The sequence below is a fragment of the Tyto alba genome, unplaced genomic scaffold (genome assembly GCF_018691265.1).
Source record: "Tyto alba isolate M040663 unplaced genomic scaffold, T.alba_DEE_v4.0 Super-Scaffold_3, whole genome shotgun sequence".
Lineage (NCBI taxonomy): Eukaryota > Metazoa > Chordata > Aves > Strigiformes > Tytonidae > Tyto > Tyto alba.
This window is the reverse complement of record NW_024881304.1, coordinates 20,072,483-20,090,709: the sequence shown is the minus strand read 5'-3', so window position 1 is coordinate 20,090,709 and position 18,227 is coordinate 20,072,483. Positions and strand designations below refer to the sequence as shown.

General features: G+C 51.3%; 1 protein-coding gene across 7 annotated transcripts in view; it reads left to right on the top strand.

Annotated features, from left to right (window-relative positions):
* Window positions 1-18,227, top strand: part of LOC116960443 (SLIT-ROBO Rho GTPase-activating protein 3) — a 126,869-nt gene that overhangs the window by 69,459 nt on the left and 39,183 nt on the right. For all 7 annotated transcript variants that reach the window (XM_042799400.1, XM_042799399.1, XM_042799405.1 and 4 more), the window contains exons 4-6: window positions 8,311-8,373; window positions 13,955-14,140; window positions 15,543-15,671. In XM_042799400.1, coding sequence (XP_042655334.1) covers window positions 8,311-8,373; window positions 13,955-14,140; window positions 15,543-15,671 — 378 coding nt within the window. The remainder of the gene's footprint in view (window positions 1-8,310; window positions 8,374-13,954; window positions 14,141-15,542; window positions 15,672-18,227) is intronic.

Genomic DNA, 18,227 nt, shown 5'->3' with positions numbered 1-18,227 from the left:
GGTACATCTCACTTTGAACCGCAGGACAAATCCAGTCAACATTCAAACAAGGACATAAACGGAATGTTTGAAGTCTTTTCTTATAGTAGGCTAATCCTCAGCCAGGACAAGTTGATAGAGTATTTAATCCAATCAGCAAAACTATTTCTTTGTGTTTCCTCTTCCTCTGTCTCTCCTTCCCTTCTCTTTTTTGAATTTAAATTTCAGCTTTTAAGGCACAACACTTATTCTATAGGAATTGTTGCTCCTGGTTTCTCCTTCCCCCATCTTCTGCCAGGAGAGGTGGAGTAGCACTGACTCCCATCTGCAGCCTGCCACAGCCAGCTCCTGCTTTTAATCAAAAGGAGGTTTTACAATAGAGTCGTGGGGATCTGTGATGTCACTTGCATTTGTCCCTTGAGGTTTAAATTGTAGCAGGACTCACCTGTCCCTGGAAATAACGCTCAGCTAAATCATGGAAATGGCTTATTTTGTGTCATCATTTGCTCTTAGTGTGGATAGGGAGGCTGAATAGCCTTTGGGGGATATTCAGGTTATTTCTTTTTCTTCATCTATTGCACACTGTGCCCAAAAGGGGTCTGGGGCTGCGGTTCCCTCTTTGCAGCAGTGACGGGTGAGGAGCCTTCGGCGCCTGTGTGCAATACGAGCACCCTGGTAGGAGGCTTTTGCAGACATCCAGTCCAGCCTTAAAGCTGGTGGGAGGTTGCTCAGAGGAGCTGTCGTTCACTGTTTTATCTGGTCTGGTTTGGAGTATGATGAGTAAAGTGCCTGAAGCACTCCTCCTGGGGAGACTGCACCGTACAGGGCCGTTGGGCAAGTAAAGCGGCTCCGGAAGGGTTAAGGGCACCCGCAGTTGTGGTTCAGCTGTTCGGTTTTGTTCTGGATTGCTCTTTGATGGTAAATTAGGGTAACATTTTTTTTTTTTTCCAGAGATGTCACTTTAAATTCCTCCCATCTAGAGTTTATTAATGGGTTGTGACATGCTGCGGGTACACGGAGGAACTGGAAGGTTTTGTGTTTTGTGCTTTCATTATGTAAATGTAAACAAGCTCGGCGGGGGAGCCGGGCCCTGGTGTCTGGGCTACGAGGGTGCGCGTAGATGAGAAGCAGTTGATGGGTGCGGATTCATCTGCCAAGGAAGGTGCAGGGTGCTGAGCTGCTGCTCCCCTTGGCTTCCCTGGAAGTGCTTGGCAGCAGCGGGGGTCGTTCATCAGCGAATTGGGGCGTCGTGTTCTGTTCCTCTCTGCTGGAGTGTTTCCCCCCCCGCGGACGGTCCCGGGCATCGCTCAGGCACGGCTCTCGCCGTGGGCGACCAGCGGGCCCTTTGGCTTGCCAAAATCTCAGAGAGGGGGAGAGAGGAGCTACTGGGGATTGAGTGTTTGAGTCGGAGACATTTGAGTGAGCCAGCTCCGGGTCTGACCTCGCCTCAGCTCAGGTCAGCGCTGGCTTGCACAGCCCTCAGCCCCAGGGCTTTCGGGACGCGTAAGTTGATTATCAAAGGTAGAGGAGAAGCTGGATTACAGTCCTTCAGTCACTGCTGTCCGGCGGGTGCTGGGTGGTCCGAGCCGGGGTCCCTGCCGTGGCTGTGTTTGTGCCAGCACAGCTTTGCGGGGTGCTCGTGGCCGCGGCTGTGCCCTGCGTTGCAGCGGTACCTGGGGGCTGCTGGTTCTGCGCCCGGGGTCCCGCCGCCTTCTGCTCGCGGGTCACCTCCCTTTTTTTGGCTTAATTAGCGGCAGCTTTGCTAGCTTTGAAAGCGAGGAGGCGGCCCTGTCGGGAGAGTGGCAAGCCCTGCTCTCATTGTCCGTTTGTTTGTAACGTCGCGGAGCGCCGTGGCCGTAGGCGCTGCCGGCAGCGTGTAGCCGGTGTCTGAGGCAGTTGTCTGGCTCGGCACACCCGAAAAGGAGAAACTCTGGTTTTAGGGAAATACCGTCAGTTCCTTATGAAACGTTATTTACCCCAAGTATGTATGTTTTTATCAAGGAGGGGAAAGGTTGTTACTGAGGTGGTCCTGATATGCAAAAATAGCTTGGGACCCGAGGAGAACAGAAAACTAGAATAAGTTGAAAAAAAAAAAAAAAAAAAACAAAACAAAACAAACCACTTTGAAAATAAAAAAAGAAGCTGTAGGCCCTAAGTCACAGTTAGAAAAAAACCTTGCAAAGCCAGCAAAGGAAATGAGTAAAGCTTATAGTGAAAATACAAAAAAGAAATGAGGATTGGATTCCTGAAATTGGCAGACAGAGGAATTAAATACAGAAGAAACAACTTTTAAATAAGTGTGTGTTTGTATAAAATATATGCAGTGGTGTCCTTAATGCACACATACATACATATATGTGCATGTTGAGTGTCTTTGTGTGCCTATGTGTGCTACAAAGTAATTTAGTAATAAAGTGGTGCCTAAAATCATATGTAGACAAATGTCAAATGCTGCACATAAGGAAAAGCAGCTTTCCAACTCAGATGCATAAGGCTGGGCGCTGCACTAAATTTGGACGAGTCCTGGAGTCAAAGCTCCAGGCTCCGCGCATGCCAGCTCGGCGCTCGCTAGTGGTCAAAAAAGAAATCCAGTGAAAGTTAGGAGCTGCAGGGAACAGAGCAGAAAACGTCGTTAATCCTCTGCAAATCCATGGCACGATTGCATCGCGAATCCTGTTGGGTTTTCTTCCGCTCCTTCCCTCCCAACACGTGCCCGGTGGCATCGCGGGACGGAGCGTTGGGGCTGGGGCTGCGGCGAGCCCGGCGCGGGGCAGCGCCGGGGGCTGGCGGGCAGGACCTGGGGGCGGGAGCTGGCGGGGTCGCTTCACTCTGTGACGGTGCCACGTCCCCGGGACGGTCACGGGTGGCGGGGGTGGATTTGGGAACGGAGAACTCCGGAGGGAAGAAACCCGCCTGTCTGCAGGAGCGTCCGTGGACGGTCTTGGCACTGCTGGTTAAGCACAGTGATCGATGTCGGTTAAGCAATCCGCAGGCTTTTCGTTGGCCTTTTCGAGCATTTTTGAATTGCATCCAGAGAAGTCCCAATTATAACTGCAGAAACCTGTCTCCTTCTTGAATGCGTGCAGAAAAAATGTACTGAACTGTGGGATTCAGCCAAAGGTGGTCTTGAGGCAGAGTGCAGAGATTGTCACTGATATTTGGAAAGGCAGGAACCATTTACAAAGTGTGAGTTGAATCTGGATTTGGACTTTGATAGTCCTTTTGTTACAGAATGGGCAGTTATTCCCATCCAGTGATTTGTTTTCCCTCTTCCCCTTCCTTTTCTGCCCTTCCCAGATGTGGAACACAAAGTCAGGATTCCTGTCTTTGATGATTTGCCTCACTCTCTGAACTCAAGTTGTTCAGCCGAACCCTTGCTCACTGAAGCTATGTAATTTTACACAGCTATAATCCAACTCCCCCCTACTTGTATTTTATCCCAGCAGTTAAACTGTGCATCTTTCCTCTTCTGGCAATGCTTCAGAACCCAGTATTTAACATATTGCTATGATCGAGGGCTCCAACTGCATCCCGTCAGTGCTGATGATGGGAGGGCAGGAATAGCGGCGTAGAGTAGGTGTTTCCCTGGCACCTGGCCCTGCTGCTGTGACCCTCTGGTCTGAAGCCAGTGTATATATACATATATATATATATATATATATACACACACACACACACATGGCAGCTTTCATAGTGGGAGTTTGCTGGAGTCTAGAGACCCAGGACCAATGTCTTCCATTAGCGATACCGAGGCTGGGGGCTGCGCTGCTGATGGCTGTTACAGTGAAGGAGGAGCCCACGGGGATATTAAATGTGTCCCAGCATTTTTATAAAGAGACCCAATAATGCTATCATTTACTCATTGCAGCGACTGGTTATAGTTGCCGTGACAAAGGGCAATTGTCCTCTAGCGGGTATGGCTTCTTGCTGCGCAGAAACTACCATTCTCCAAAGCAGGGTGATAAAATTCTGCAGATTTTTCGGCTCGGGCCCAGTGTCATTTGGAGAGCAGGAGCTGCGTGTCCAGGCTGAGAGAGGAACGTGGATCTCTGCCACGGGATGCCACAGCGCCGCTGGTTAGATCGGTGCGGGGGCCTTTGGGGTGCATGGTTACAAATGGGCGAAACGGGGGGATCGTGTGGGCTCTGGGGCGTTGGCTCCTCTTTCCCGGCAGCAGCTTTCCTGGGACAGGCAAGCCCTGCGGAGGAGGAAAGGGGAGGAAGAAAACTCCACCGGGCAGATTTCCCCGGAGCTTCCAGTGTGAGTCCCGTTCCTGGCGCGGGAGGAGGTTATCAAGGCGCAAGCGTGTTGGTGTTGCTAACAGGCAGGCAATAAGCAGAGGTGCTGAGCCGTGTCGCTGCAGAGGCCCGACTGGATCTGCTGCCCAGTGAGCCTCCGTCACCGTGAAATCCCGCAGCACGTCCTCGTGGCAGAGGCCAGCCCGGGGTGGGGGACGTGCCGCCGGCCCCCGCCGCCGGGCAGGTGTTGTCTCCCCTTTTTCCTCCTGCGGTGGCAGAAGGAAAGGAGTTTGCTGCTGCTTCTAAGTATGGAATACAGGAAATTATACATTTGAGACAGAGCGTTGCTATGTCCGAAATAACCATGCTGCCTTATTCCCCAGTGTGAGATTTAATTACGTTCCGTGACAGTGAATTTAATTATGCCCCGTACTGCAGTGTCCTGGATGGAGATTTAGTGATGAAGTGGTGTCTGGGTGGAAGGGAGTTCTTTTCTTTGTCTAGAAAATAAGCATTCTTCGTTGCCAGTAGTCCGTGTTGCTTCTGCCCGTTACTTTGTCTGCAGCAGCAGGGATTTTAATCAACCTGCTAAACTGAAGCCATTGCTATCCCAGCAAGCAACTGTGTTTTTTAGTAGGAGCAGAAGGCATAAAGCAAGCGGCTAAATTGGAGTTTGGGTTTTGCGGATGGTATCAGGGAATTGGAATGACGTTTTGGCATTGTCTCCCATAAACACACAAATGTAATTGCTCTGTTATAAAAAGGGGAGGCAGGAAACTCAGAGGAGAGGCGAGTCCTCCAGCTTCTTGCCTGCCTGCCTTTGGAAGAGGCTTCAGCATCACGAGGTTGGGCGCTGCCCTCGGGTGCTGGGAGGCTTTTGACGATGCCGGGGACCACTGTGCTCTCCAGCCACGGGACGGGGGGTGCCTGCTGTCTCGTGCCTGTGAGCAAACGGGCCTCGAAATGGAGCAACCCACCCGTGGTCCCCCCCGTGTCGTTGTGACTCGCGGGAACGACGCGCTGCTGACAACTGAGCCGTTTTTTGTTGCTCTATTTAGGAGCCTAAAATTAGGTTTGGAAATGACGGCTTGGAGTGCTTGCCCTCCGCCGCACAGGAAATCTGGGGCAGAGGCGGGAGCTGCCTTTGGGCCCCGTGGGCCCGTCCTCCTCCCTTTGCTTTGGGAAGGCTCGGGCTGGGGCTCGGGCTCCAGCTCGTGGCGCAGGGGCTGTGTGCGACTGGCCTCCTGCCAGCTGGGGGTCCGGGAGCCCCCTCTATAGACCCCGGCTCGCACGGCCCCTGTTCGGGGTGTATCTGGGAGGGCTGCGTGCTTTTAGTGGCTCTGTTGCTTATTAGCAAGCCACCGTGAGACTTCTGAGACCAGCAAGTACTGCGGGTGTCGGCAGGGAGGGGGCCGGCGGTTTCCAGGTGGCTGGGGGCACCTGGCACCCTCTGGTATTTGGCATCTGCTTGGCACCTCGCGCACGTGGCCGTGGGAGCCGCGTGCCTCGGTCGAGGATGGGGCTCTTCCCAATACCCCGACGCTAATTCACAGAGAAACTGTGATTACGGGATAGTCACTGAATGCAGAGCGCTTCTGCTCATTAGATTCCTTGCTTCACTCTTTGCGTTCCATTCTGACTTTTAATAATCTACGGTTAAACTTCTCGAGTGTGTAGGTTGCCCAGTTACCTTTAATTAGAAGACCTCTCTGTGTCCTGGACTACTTTAGCCACCCAGCCAAGAAGCTGGTGGGATGTTGTTTTCCCTGACTGTGTGCATAAAAATGCAGGGAGTTATTTGAGGAAATCTGAAAGAAACGGCTCGATTTTTTTGGTTTGAGGTTTTTTTTGTTTGTTTCTTTGGTTTGGTTTGGTTTTTTGGGGGCAGGGAAAGAGGTGCCTGTACTTAGTTTAAGCACATCCTCAAGCTGTAATAAAAGTTTTCTAGCCAAGAAGATTCCACAGAGAGATTTGGGGTGTAATTACAAGGGAGGCAGGAAAGCAGTGCATGCACATCTACAGTAGCATCCAACCGCTGGATTTCTGAGTGGGAGTTGACTTGATCTGCAGCCAAGCTTAAATGTTCAGCAGCTCCCCAAGTTGTGGCCTCTCCCGTGAAATGCCATGTTGGTGCTGTAGGAGGGAGGCGACTGGATCTGCTTCATCCTGCCTGGCAAGAAAAGTGGAAATACAACTGATAATAGGATTTCAGCAGACAGGGGGTGGAGGGAGTTTTGCCATGAGTTCTTACACTTGCAGTGAGCTTTCTCCCAAGCTTGCTGAACTTTGGCTGTTGAGGTTGTGAAATTGGACACTTTATTATATAACTGTGGTGTAGCAATTTGGTAATAAAAATGTCCTTTTTGAGAGATAGTTTGGTTCACGCAGGTCAGAATAGTGGAAATGAACTGCTGAAGACAAATTGGGAAGGGTGTGTCATGGTCAAGGTGAATCTAAAACCTGAAATGCTCGGGCTGGGAAGCCTTGATAATCTTCATTCTGAAATATCAAAATTGACTGGAAATTGCAAGTCTAGCTACAGGTGTCTAATGAATCTATCAAATCCAGATAGATTGGCAAGTGATACAGTATGACTGGAGGATGCAAATCTAAGCGATTTGTGTACCCGCGAACATTTATTGTATAACTTAAGTTATACAGAGGAGTTAATGTACCACTAACACGCAGCCAGCTCAGTGTGGAGAGTGCAACAGCCACTCACCCGCATCCAGTAACACAGGTTTTGTTGAAAAATGGGCCAAGTCAAGCTATAAAACACTTCTGGCTATGGACCAAGTCCAGCTTTTGTGCACTCTGCCAGCCTTAATGTGAAATGAGTCCCCAAAATGGCCGGGGGGGGGCCGGGTAGGGGGGTAGGGTGTTACGTGTTAGATCCGCACAGTGAGTTGACTGTGGGCTGGAGATAAATGCTGCCAGTGGAAGGGCAAAGCGATATTGTCTGTAATTCTAGATTCATCCCAGTGCGTTTGCAGGATAAATAAATTTAATTGTGTGATGTTCCTCATCATGGTCTCTGAAACCCAGGTTGGGTGATCCGTGGGCAAACATTGACCTCAAATGGAAATGCAGCAATTCTGAAATAGCGTGGGGATTTGCTGTACTGTATGTATTCATGTTTATAATCACGCATTTTATTTTCTTAAGGATTTGTAGAAAATTAAAGGAAATCAAAATGCCAGTTTACTTTTAAACTTCACTGTCACCGGCAGATTGGAAGAGGAGGCCATCCTGTATTTTGGTCTTAATGCTTAGAAATGGAAAAAAAAATGAGCCCAGATGTGGATTGGCAGCCCTGTTGATGCTGTCCTTTCAGCCCCCAGAGCAGGAGGGACATTAGACAGGATTTCTGAAGTGGTGTAAATAAGGCTCCTGGGGCATTTCTCATGCTGCGGGGCTGTTTTGTTTGTTGTTTGTTTTTTTTTTTTTTTTTTTAAATAATAATTAAAATGTACGTGGCTTTGTTAGCACCACTGCAGAGCAAAGAATGGCGAGTCTCGTGTTTGGCAGAGGAGCGAGGGGAGGGCAGGTCTCCGAGGCGGCAGGAAGGGTTTCAGATGGGCATCACCTGAAGCCAGCTGTGCTGCCAAGGTCCGCGGCTGCGCTGCCGGCTGAGAGGGGGGAAGGAAAACCCTCCCGGCACGGAGGGGTGGCTGTGCTGGTGTCCGCCGTGGGATGGGCGTGGAAGCCTTCGCTGGGGATGAACTGGAGCCGCTTGGGCACCGGGGTGGAAGGGCTCGAACAAGTTATTCTGCCTTTGTCAGGATCAGGTTGGTCACTTGGCTTAAGAAGAGGAGAACGACTCCTCACTGCTTCCCCGTCCTACCAGCTCACCAGTGTCCCCAGGCTGTTCCTTCTGCGGGTGCCACGGTGTCCCGTACCGGTACTCTGGCAGCCCTGGAGACCTTCCGTGTGCCTTTGGTCAGCCAGCCAGGAAAAAACCTGTCACCTCATTTCTTCTTCCTGTAGTGTTTGGAAGTCATACAGTTTTACTTTTCCCTCCAGAATGTATTTTCCTTTCAGAAATGCATGTTGTGAGCGTAACAGAATCTCCACTCTTCTTTTTGTCTTCCAGAGTAAGGAAATTGGCCTACAGATGCATGAAGAACTCCTGAAAGTCACCAACGAGCTTTACACGGTGGGTATTGAGCTGATCCTACCCCTGCCTGGCCTGTGCAGCGAGGGGAACGTAGCCAATGTCATTTGTTAGAACAAAATGCCTGTTCGGGGTTTCGGTGACTTGGAGGCTCGCTCCCCCTCCTGCCATCCTGCACACAGCCTCTCGCCTTTGTTAGGAACGTTTCACTCTTCACTGGTTTTGACGGCAGCAGCGCGGGACATCCCCGCGGTCCTGCCGCGAAGGGCTTCTGCGGCCGCCTCAGGCAGCGGCTCGTGCCACAAAACTGTTCCACTTCAGCATAAATGGAGATGTTTTGGGCACGGTGCGGTGCGGTCGCTGCAGTGCTCTCGCCCGCCGGGCCTTCCGCGCCGCGTTGCCTTCGGGCCCCTTCCAGTCTTCACTCGGTTGGTGACCTCTGCTAGGCGCTAATGGCTCAGAAGTCATGCTCCGGCTTGGCAGTGCCGATTTGCGGCTGAAACCCAGCCTGCTCACGTGAGCCTGGCCTCTGGATGATGGCTGAACATGATCTTCTGCTGGGAAATGCATAAAACTTTTAGCCTGAATGTGCTCAGCTTCAGCTCCCTGCTCCAAGCAGCACTTTGGTTGCGGAGCTGTCTGTCTGCCTCCTGGTGAAATCGTACACTGTTATTCAGGATATTGCTCTTCAAGCAGGATTTTATAGTAGGGCAGTAAAAGACTTTGTGTTGCTTCTGTCTCTTGCCCTGTAGCAATTGGGTTTTGTTTTTGGTTTTTTTTTTTTTTTTTACTTTATTTGTGCTTTAGGATCAACAAAGCAACATAAAGCCTGTCTTGTGTTGGAAAATTGAGCGGATATATTTGCTTTCTTTGGTTGTGTCTGTTACTGGTACATAAATAACACTGCAGTAGGTTTATTCCTAAACAATCATTCTATTCCATCTTTTTGAAAAATAGGCCTGAACAACAAAGCATGAATGATACTCTTTGAAATTTCTGCCATAAATCTTCTCTTAGCAGGTTTGTTTCAGCATTGCTTGTTGAAGGATTCAGTTTTTGTTGGACCTGCAGTGTGGGTGGACAGCCAGGTTGGATTAAGAAGCCTGTGTGAGATTTGGGGGTGTGTTGTCGGTGGTTGAATGTCACAATCTGTGTTACTGGTGGTGACTAATGAAGATTAATTACAACAGCAGCGTGACAGATGCAAAACAAGGAAAGGCTAACAAGGGCTGGGCTGACCTTAATACCTGTGGACCAGTGTGCTTGGAACCCAAACACGGGACAGGAGCATCACCTGCGGGACACGGTTGGCTCCGTTTGAGGATCAGAAGTGTGCTGAGGTCTGAAGTGCGTGCTGCTGGCCAAGAAGAGCAGGGAGAGCAATTTTGCGCCTGCTGAGTCTGTGGCAAAACTCGTCTTCCCTGGAGCTGAGATTTCCCCCCGTTCAGTGCTGTGCTCCCGCGTGCTGAGCAGAACGTGTTTGCGTGGTGAAACAGACTGGAACGGCTGGAAGAGCTTTGTGTTTTCTTTGAACTGACCTTGCTGCTGAGATAACAAACCGACTGTGTCCTCTGGCTGGGAAGGAGCAGGGAAGAGACGCTTATTTCAGAAACGCTGATGAAACATGAAACAAAACCAGGCCCTGTTGGGCAAACCAGCTCATCTTGGATCTGTTCAGTGCAAACCAGCTGCCCTCCGATCAGTAGTTTTCTGCCCTTGAGGCATCAGGTAGAACAGGCTTAATTGCATACGTGGCTTGCAGGTTGATCCAGCGTGCTGGTGGTGTTTCGGGGCATCTTCAGGGCTGATCTGGAGTTGGTGTGTTCGTTGCCACGTGCTGGGTATCTGAGAGCAGCACATTCAATAACTGTGGCTGCTGACAAAAGCAGATACAGAATAAGGATCCCTGGCTCAAAGGACACCAAGCTGCTGCTTCTAAAATGTCATTTGTCTGCTGTCGACACAAGGAAGTCGTTTATCTTGCCTATGGCCAAGCCTTGTATCCACAGTACGTCTGTGCCCTGGCCAGGCTGCTTTTTAAGCCCTTCAGAGGGGAATTCTGTGCACTGTGTGGAAACTATATAATTTTTTACAGGCTTCTCAGGAATTCACTGTCTCAAACTTAACCCAAAATAACAAAATCGATTTTAATTCAGCCTTGTTGCTCTTCTGATGCAAGTCATCTTGTGGACTCTGAGTGGAAAAAACTAAACCACAAAACCATGCTGATTTTAATTAAAACGGAAGTAGATGACTTTCATTCTGAAGCAGGAGTTGCTTGTGAGAAGTTTAGCACAGAAATAATTTGGCTGTGCATTAAAGCCAGCTCCATTCTTTTGATTCCTGCTTGCAGTCTCTAGCAGACAGATACCAAGTTGGAGTCTGTAAAGGTTGGAGGTTCCGCTCGCAGGTCCCTTTCTGTATTGCATGCGTTCCTATCTGAAGAAGTCAGGCCAAAATATTAGGGTGAGAAAAACAGTAACCCCGGAGCACTGTTCGGGTAGTGTTTTCTGTAAGCTCCGGCGGCGATGTGGTGTGTGGCACTACCAGTGGGCTCTGATGCACGGGCTTTGCTTGCCATAATGCAGGGACGTGGCTGAGCCGAAGGCAGCACCCCGAAGCCCGTGGAAGTACCGTGATGTGAACCAGCGCCGTTCTTTGTCGCAAGGTGTTATGGAAGAGGACTAATAACTGTGAAATTAATAGTATGTATTAGAATGATATCTACAGATAAGTTACCCAGGTTAAAAATAACAATAATGGTCACCACTCCCTGTGCAGCAGGAGGTGAACTGGCTGGAGGGAGTTGTCCTTTCCCTCAGGAGCTCTGCGATGGAGCAAGCCCTGCCGCCGGGGGGTTTCTGCAGGGGTCACGCTGTAGACAGCGCCGACTGTCGCACGGTAGGAGCGTGTTGATACGCTGCTCCGTACCACGCCGTAGAAACGCTCTGTAAAGATGATGTTTGCTTTCATGCTTGCTTAAAAGAGCAGGGAGGTGGAGCTCGGCGTCCGTCGGCCTGATGGATTTGTCCCTTCCCTAGACCTCACACTGCGGGCATCCCTTGGGTTGTGCCACAGGCTCCATCCGACGCGGAGCGGGCTGGGGTCTTCACCGGGCTCTCACCCCTGGCCGTGCTCATCTGTGCTTCACCCCGTGTGCTGGGCTTGTCCTTTGGTCTCCTCGGCTTCGGGAGGGCCTGAGCCTGCGCTTCAGACGGGTCACCCAGCTCCTGATCCGCCTCCTCTGCTGGGTCAGAGCCGTGATGACGGGCTGTTGAGAAACGTAAGGGGCTGCTAGCTGAAGACAGCAAACAGTGCCATTTATGGCTGGTATTTTGGCAATGGCCTTTATCCAGAACGTGTTATTAATATTGGAAAAGACAACTTGCGTTGTTAAATAACCAATGAACATTGGAACATATTTTTCTTCCTCCACTGCAGCTAATTAACTTATTTGCAGAAAAGATCCCAGGGACGCAGCTGTGGCAGTTTTTCTTTGTGACACAATAGTGTAAGACAGGGACCAGTGCGACTCGACTGCAGGCGCCGAGAAGGCTCGAGGGAGTTGCGGATCAAAGTGCTGATTGCTGCAGTGCAGGTAGTCCCCATTCAAAGTCGAGGCAGATATTAAAACAAATACACCCCGAATTTCCAAGCGCGAGCTGTGTGGCATGGCGGCTGATGCGGAGCGCAGTCAGCACAGCAAGTTGTTAAAGGCATCTGCGTAAGCAACAGGGACGCTGAAGTCTGGGGAAAATAATGGATATTAGGTCCTCTGCACTTTAAAGAGACTGTCAGAGGACTTTTAAGCCTGGTTCCTGGGTTACCTTTTCAGGCTCAAATAGGGAGAAAATACGGAGGAGGGGAAAGGGCCGTTGTTAGGGAAAGCTTCTCCCGACGTTAGCAAGTCAGTCAGTAGGAGGCTGTGCCAAGGTGCCGGGTGGCGGCGGCTGCCGACGTTGCAGAGCTGCATCGCCGCGGGTGAACGGGCACAACCGATGAGCTGTGCTGAAGTTTTTCTGGCCAGGCAACCGCCTCGGAACCTTTCGATTTCAAAAAAAAAAAAAGGTCATGCGGTTTGGGCCACTGTTCAATTGGTGGGCTTTTCTCTTGCGCTGCATTAGGGCCTCTCTGGGTGCTGGAGGAACCTCTCTCATTAGTGCCCAACTGCACTGAAGTGCAGGACTTCTCTTTTTCACTCTCCTCTTGAGTTTTTCACAAAAAGATGGGAACATTGAATATGAGGAGGGCTCAGTGAAGCCCTCTAGTCTTTGTCCTTAAGAAAAAAACCCCAAATCGTCTGTTTTGTGTGTGTCCTGTGACGTTCACTTCAGAAACTGCAGTTTGAAATGTGTGGCTCAAATCTGTGTTGTAATTTGCAGGATTTTGAAATAAAGCAGCTCAGAAGCAAGGCACAAGCCTTTGCTTACTATTCCTTCCAGTTGCCTAAAATCGTAACTGCCAGCAATGGCACATTTGTGCAGGCTTCGATGCGGCATTTGGAGCTCGTTTGCAGCTGACGTTTGTGCTTGGCAAGAGCAGAGATCATATGTTTCAGCCTAACCTCATCCAAGTTAAACACTCCTGGTTCCTGCTGACAACCGCAGCTGAGGAAAACTCTGTATTTTCCTCATTAAGGGCTTGTGCAAAGTTCCTCTGTTTGTGTGGGCTCCTGCTCCTCTGTAACCCGAGGCGAGCCCGTCCCAGTGCCGCTGCCGGCGGTGCCCGGGCACTTTGCGTGAGAGCGACCTGCAGCAGGAGGCCAGGCATCCCGCGCCTTGGCGAGGCAACGTGAAATAAAGCATCCAGATCCTGAAGGGAGGTGATAAAAGGGGACAGCGTGACTAAAGGCATAAAGAGAGAAGAGCAGATGTGTTCCTCTTGCCGGCTCCATTAAAATGATCACAGTGCGCCCTTTGGGCTTTTGTATTGGAAAGGAGAGGCTGTGGTAGCTTCGCCTGCAGGCGTTCGCCCGGCCGTAGGTCAGCGCTCTGCCCAGTTACTGAAGGCCGTCCTGAACTGGAAGGACTGGGTGTTGCTGCAGCCCACCCTGGCACTGACTCTGCTTACCGGCAGCAGCAAGAGGAGAATTCAGCGGTGACAGGAGACAAACTCCGTTTCAGCTCGGAACTTGCAGCTCTTCCACCTTCAAGACGGGACCTGCTGTCAGGATGGTGGAGCAGGGGTTGTGTTGATGGGTTGGCTTCGCAAGTTCAAGCGTAGGAACAGAAGGGTTGGGTCAAAAGTAACTTCAGGTTGACCTTGGCCTCCTCACAGTCTCGTGTCATGGAGACCCTTACCCCAGCTGCAAAGCACTGGAAGTTATTTCCCTGTGGGAGGATCCAGGGTGGTTTTTGGACGCAGGTGTGTGCTGGAGGCACATCTCAGCCTGTCCCTGCCACGGGGACCGAGGAGGGGTAACAGTTCTTGCAGCAGCTCTGCACCGTTTTGGGACAGGGCTAGCGAGGGGGTTAGTTTTACGGGCCTTTCCATCCCACCTTGCCGTTCCTTAATGCCACAGCGGGCTCGGACAGCCCTGGCAGAGCGGAGTTCCCCACGCTGCCATCTTCTCGTGCGCCGATGGCTCCTGGGGCAGGCGACTCACAGACTTGCGTCTCCTCAGGTGATGAAGACCTACCACATGTATCACGCCGAGAGCATCAGCGCCGAGAGCAAGCTGAAGGAGGCGGAGAAGCAGGAGGAGAAGCAGTTCAACAAGTCGGGGGACATCAGCGTGAACCTGCTGCGGCACGAGGACAGGCCTCAGCGGCGGAGCTCCGTCAAGAAGATTGAGAAGATGAAGGAGAAGGTGGGTGCGAGGGAAGGATGGGGGGAGGCAGGCTGGGGGTCGGGGCTCCCGGCGGGTGGGAGGCTTTGGCTCCAGCCCCGTCCGTTTCCGTGCAGCCATTCCGGTGTCCCTGGGGACGGCTTAGGGAGGACATCGCCTCGTGTGTGCGTCTCGCTGAAGGGCAGCCCAGGGAGGCCGTGACGAGCCTCTTCGCTGCTTCCTGGCTGTGGAGAAGAGCCAAAACCGGCCGGTAGCCAGGACTTGACCCAGAGTCGGGCTGGCCGCGGCTCGGCAAGAAATGGGGAGGGGGGATATCGGGCAGTGCAGCCCTGGGGGGGTGGTGGGCCCGCACGGGAGCCGTGCGGGAGGGAGGGCTGAGCGGGGCGGGGGCCGGCGGTGGGACGTGGGACGTGCTTGTACCCGGCCGCGGCTCCTGGGTCTCGCCCGGGGCTCGGCCGCGCCCCGGCTGGCACCCGGGCGGCTGCGCTGACCGCACCGGTCACGGCGAGGCTTTCTGGCCCAGGCACAGGACCCTGCTGCGGGCCCTGTGGTTTCTTTGTGACTGACTTGGTTCAAAAACGCGTTTTATAACAGTGAACAAGAGCTGCCCCAGGGTTCCTTCAGTCGGAGACTTGTGGCAGGCAACAAAAGGGGTCGGATGTATAAAATAACAGTGCTTCTTCCTCCACAGACGGTCTGGGAGTTAAAATGCAGCATTTAGTTGGCTTTGCTAGTCAAAACACTTAACTCCACTCTGGCTTCAGCAAATCCCCCCAGACCCCAGGATCTCCAAAACTGTAATTTTTCTGTTAATTTCAGAGGAAAAGCAGTGGCTTCCTCAGCCAGGATGTGTTTGCTCACGCGTTGTCCCAGCACTGAGACATTGTCTAGCAGCACGATTTCTGAAGGGTTAATCTTTTGTGCTAAACCTTTAGACTAGTGATCTGTCTGAGCAAATGCTCCAGATCTGAGCACATCTGCTTTCCTACAGAGTTTTGAATTCTGGGTCCTGTTCTAAATTCTGTAGCTTGGGCCTCTGGGCCAGATTCCACTTTGATACAGCTGCATAAATCTGGAGCAAGTCCAAATGTATGTCAGCGTTTCTGGGAGGAAAATTTGGCCCTCTAATTTTGATGGATGCCAAAACCTCCACGAATGCACAGATAAAGGAAGAGCAGCTGTGCTCGGATGCGCTGGGTACATCTGAGCAGAAAGCGCTCGTCGTGCGTTGGCTGATGGTACCAAGGGTGTTCAGATGCAATCTCCTCCGTCCTGGCAAGGGTGCCTGTTTTCATACCCGATACCAAATTTTATTAATTAACGCATCACGCCCTGGCTGTAGGGTGCTGTGGGGCCCCGCAGCAAGAGAAGCTGTGAAAGTAGCATCCTATTTGTGCTGTGACACTCCATTTTGCTTTTTCAGAGACAAGCCAAATATTCTGAAAACAAGCTGAAGTGTACTAAAGCCAGGAATGACTACCTGCTGAACCTGGCAGCCACCAACGCAGCTGTCAGTAAATACTACATCCACGATGTCTCTGACCTCATTGATGTAAGTGCTTCCTCCCCTGCATGCATCCTGCCCTTTCTCTACTGATAAGCTCACAGCTAAATCTTAAGCACGGTTTGGTCCTTGAATGCCCTCTCATGTGGTGGTAATGAAGGCGTATTTGTTGGGGCTTTGAAAATACGCTTAACCGGGGCCTGCAAATGTGCTGTAAATTTGGAATTTTTTTTATTTTTTTTTTTTTTTTCCTTTTCCCTGTGGTGTTTTTCTTTCTTCCCAGCTGCACACACTCATTTGACTTCCCCTGTGGTTGATGTAGGCATTTATATGAGCAGAGCTAGAGCTGCTGTTGTATGGGAGTCATAGAACCACAGGCTGGTTTGGGTGGGAAGGGACCCCAAAGCCCCCCCAGTGCCCCCCCCTGCCCCGGGCAGGGCCCCCTTCCCCCAGCCCAGGGGGCTCCCAGCCCCGTCCAACCTGGCCTTGAACCCTTCCAGGGAGGGGGCAGCCACAGCTGCCCTGGGCAACACTCAGAGTCAGCTTCCTCTGAACTTTATGGTGGCCACATGATCACACAACAAATTAATCGATTCGTATTTATGCTACGTACAAACTTCTTTCATCAGTGTCTGGAAAAAAAGACGGAGTTTTTCATTATAACTGCAGGGCATGAACCAGCCTGAACCAAACACTTTGCTGAGCGCACAAGTGGAGGACTCTGGGTTGACCTGCGTGGTTCAGGCACGTCAGATAACCAGCTACAAACCAGAAATTGCTTGAACGTTTTCTGCCCCTTTCACACCGTATCACGAGCAGGCTAAGCCCTGCTTGTCGGCGTGTGCTGGCTCTGCCCTCGGAACCACGCAGGCGTGGTGCTTGCCTGGGGTTAAGGCGATGGCTTCGTCTGCTCTGGCTCCGGCGGCAGGACGTCCCGCAGCCGGAGCTTCTCCAAGCCCAGAGCCCTTGGAGGGGAATTTGCCCTGGGGAAGGCAGGGGAGCCTGAGGTCTCCTCCTGCCCATCGATTGGGCTGCGTTTGAAAGGGATCAACACTGATGAAGATCAGATACGTCCTTGGTTTTGTTGTTGAAACAGAAGATACTTTTTTTTTTTTTTCTTTCTGCTACGTGCGGTTTGGGTCAGTGTGAGCAGGCGTGAGCTGCCCTCGGTGCCGTGAGCCCCACGCAGGCGGTTGAGCCCCCGCGGAGGGGCCTGCCTGCCGCGGGAAGGTGCCCCCCCAGTTCTGTCCGAAGGGCTCATCGCACGGAACGCCCGCAGGGCGGGAACTGCTGGCGGCAGGTTTTGTAGTGGTGGTAGGAACTGAACGTGCGTGTGTGTCAGCGACTCCTACCAACTGTTTTTAAATTATTTGAGAGAAGGGATTTCCATTTCTTCCTCTAATAGGCATCTTCATAGTGATAGAGATTGCGTGAGGTAGAGATTCTTCCTGCTAGAGTTGCTTCAATGAGCGCATAAATAACTGACCTATGACTACCGAGTTAATCTTCTGGCTTCCTCATTACCTAAATGTATAATTTTAAAATGTGCTGGAGTGTTTATCTCCTTTACTAACCCACTAACATTTATTCTTCTAAGCACTATTTAAAGTAAGCCTGATGCAAAACTCCTGATGATTTCGAGATTTTGAGATATGATAAAATATTCTTAGTGTGTTATTTTTGTGCTCTTTATTGTTTAAGATGTATCTAGCCACATTTAAAAAACTAATTAAACCAATCACGGAGACATTTGAACGTCAAGAAATGATAGCACCTTGATTTATCTGCGGGTTTCTGCTCTTGTGTATATTCTCTCACGCGCGCCCGCTCGTTTGTTTTTCAAGCAAGAATGACATATTTTCATGAAGTTTTGAGGACTTTGATTTCCTGGAGAGTTGCTGAGTTCTGGCTGTTTATCTTATTCCTCCCAACTTTATTTCCTTGCTGACACTTCCACTGGAGTCAGCAGATGGCTTTTCTTCTGCACTCCAGGAATCCCTTCAGGGGACTTTAACTAGAGCATCTTCAACACTGTGCAGCTAAATTCCCCTAATTATATATTCTGTTCACCAAAGACAACAAAATATCGGATGTGTGAGCTACACGCAGTGCCCTAATTTTAAAACCCCACAGGAAGAGCAGTTTATCTGAACAGGGTTTTGTACATATTCAGTGTATTTTGCAAGAGCATGACGAGAAGGGTCTCGGCATGCTCCAGAGGAAGGGGATCCTGTTCCCTGTATCCCACTGGTCGAAAGGCACGACAGCCATCGGAGCCAGCAGTGTGGGGCTTTCTGTAGATTTGTAATCCATGTAAAGGAAAATGAAGGAAACGTATTGTTAGATGTAGTTGTCAAGATAGTGTTTTAATCTTAGTACCTCTAACAGCGCCAAGCTGGTGCCTTTCAGTCCCGGCGCGGCGGTGCCGTTGGCAGAGGCCGGGTCCGTGCCGTGGCCGTCCCCGGCCCCGTGGGGCAGCCCTGCGGCTCTGTGGGGCGCAGCGGAGGGGCTCCGAGCAGAGAAGGTGGATTTTTTGCCTTTGGTCGAGAGCCGGGCTGCAGCAGAGCGGGGCGATGCGGGGCCCTGGGCGCCGGGGGGGGGAGC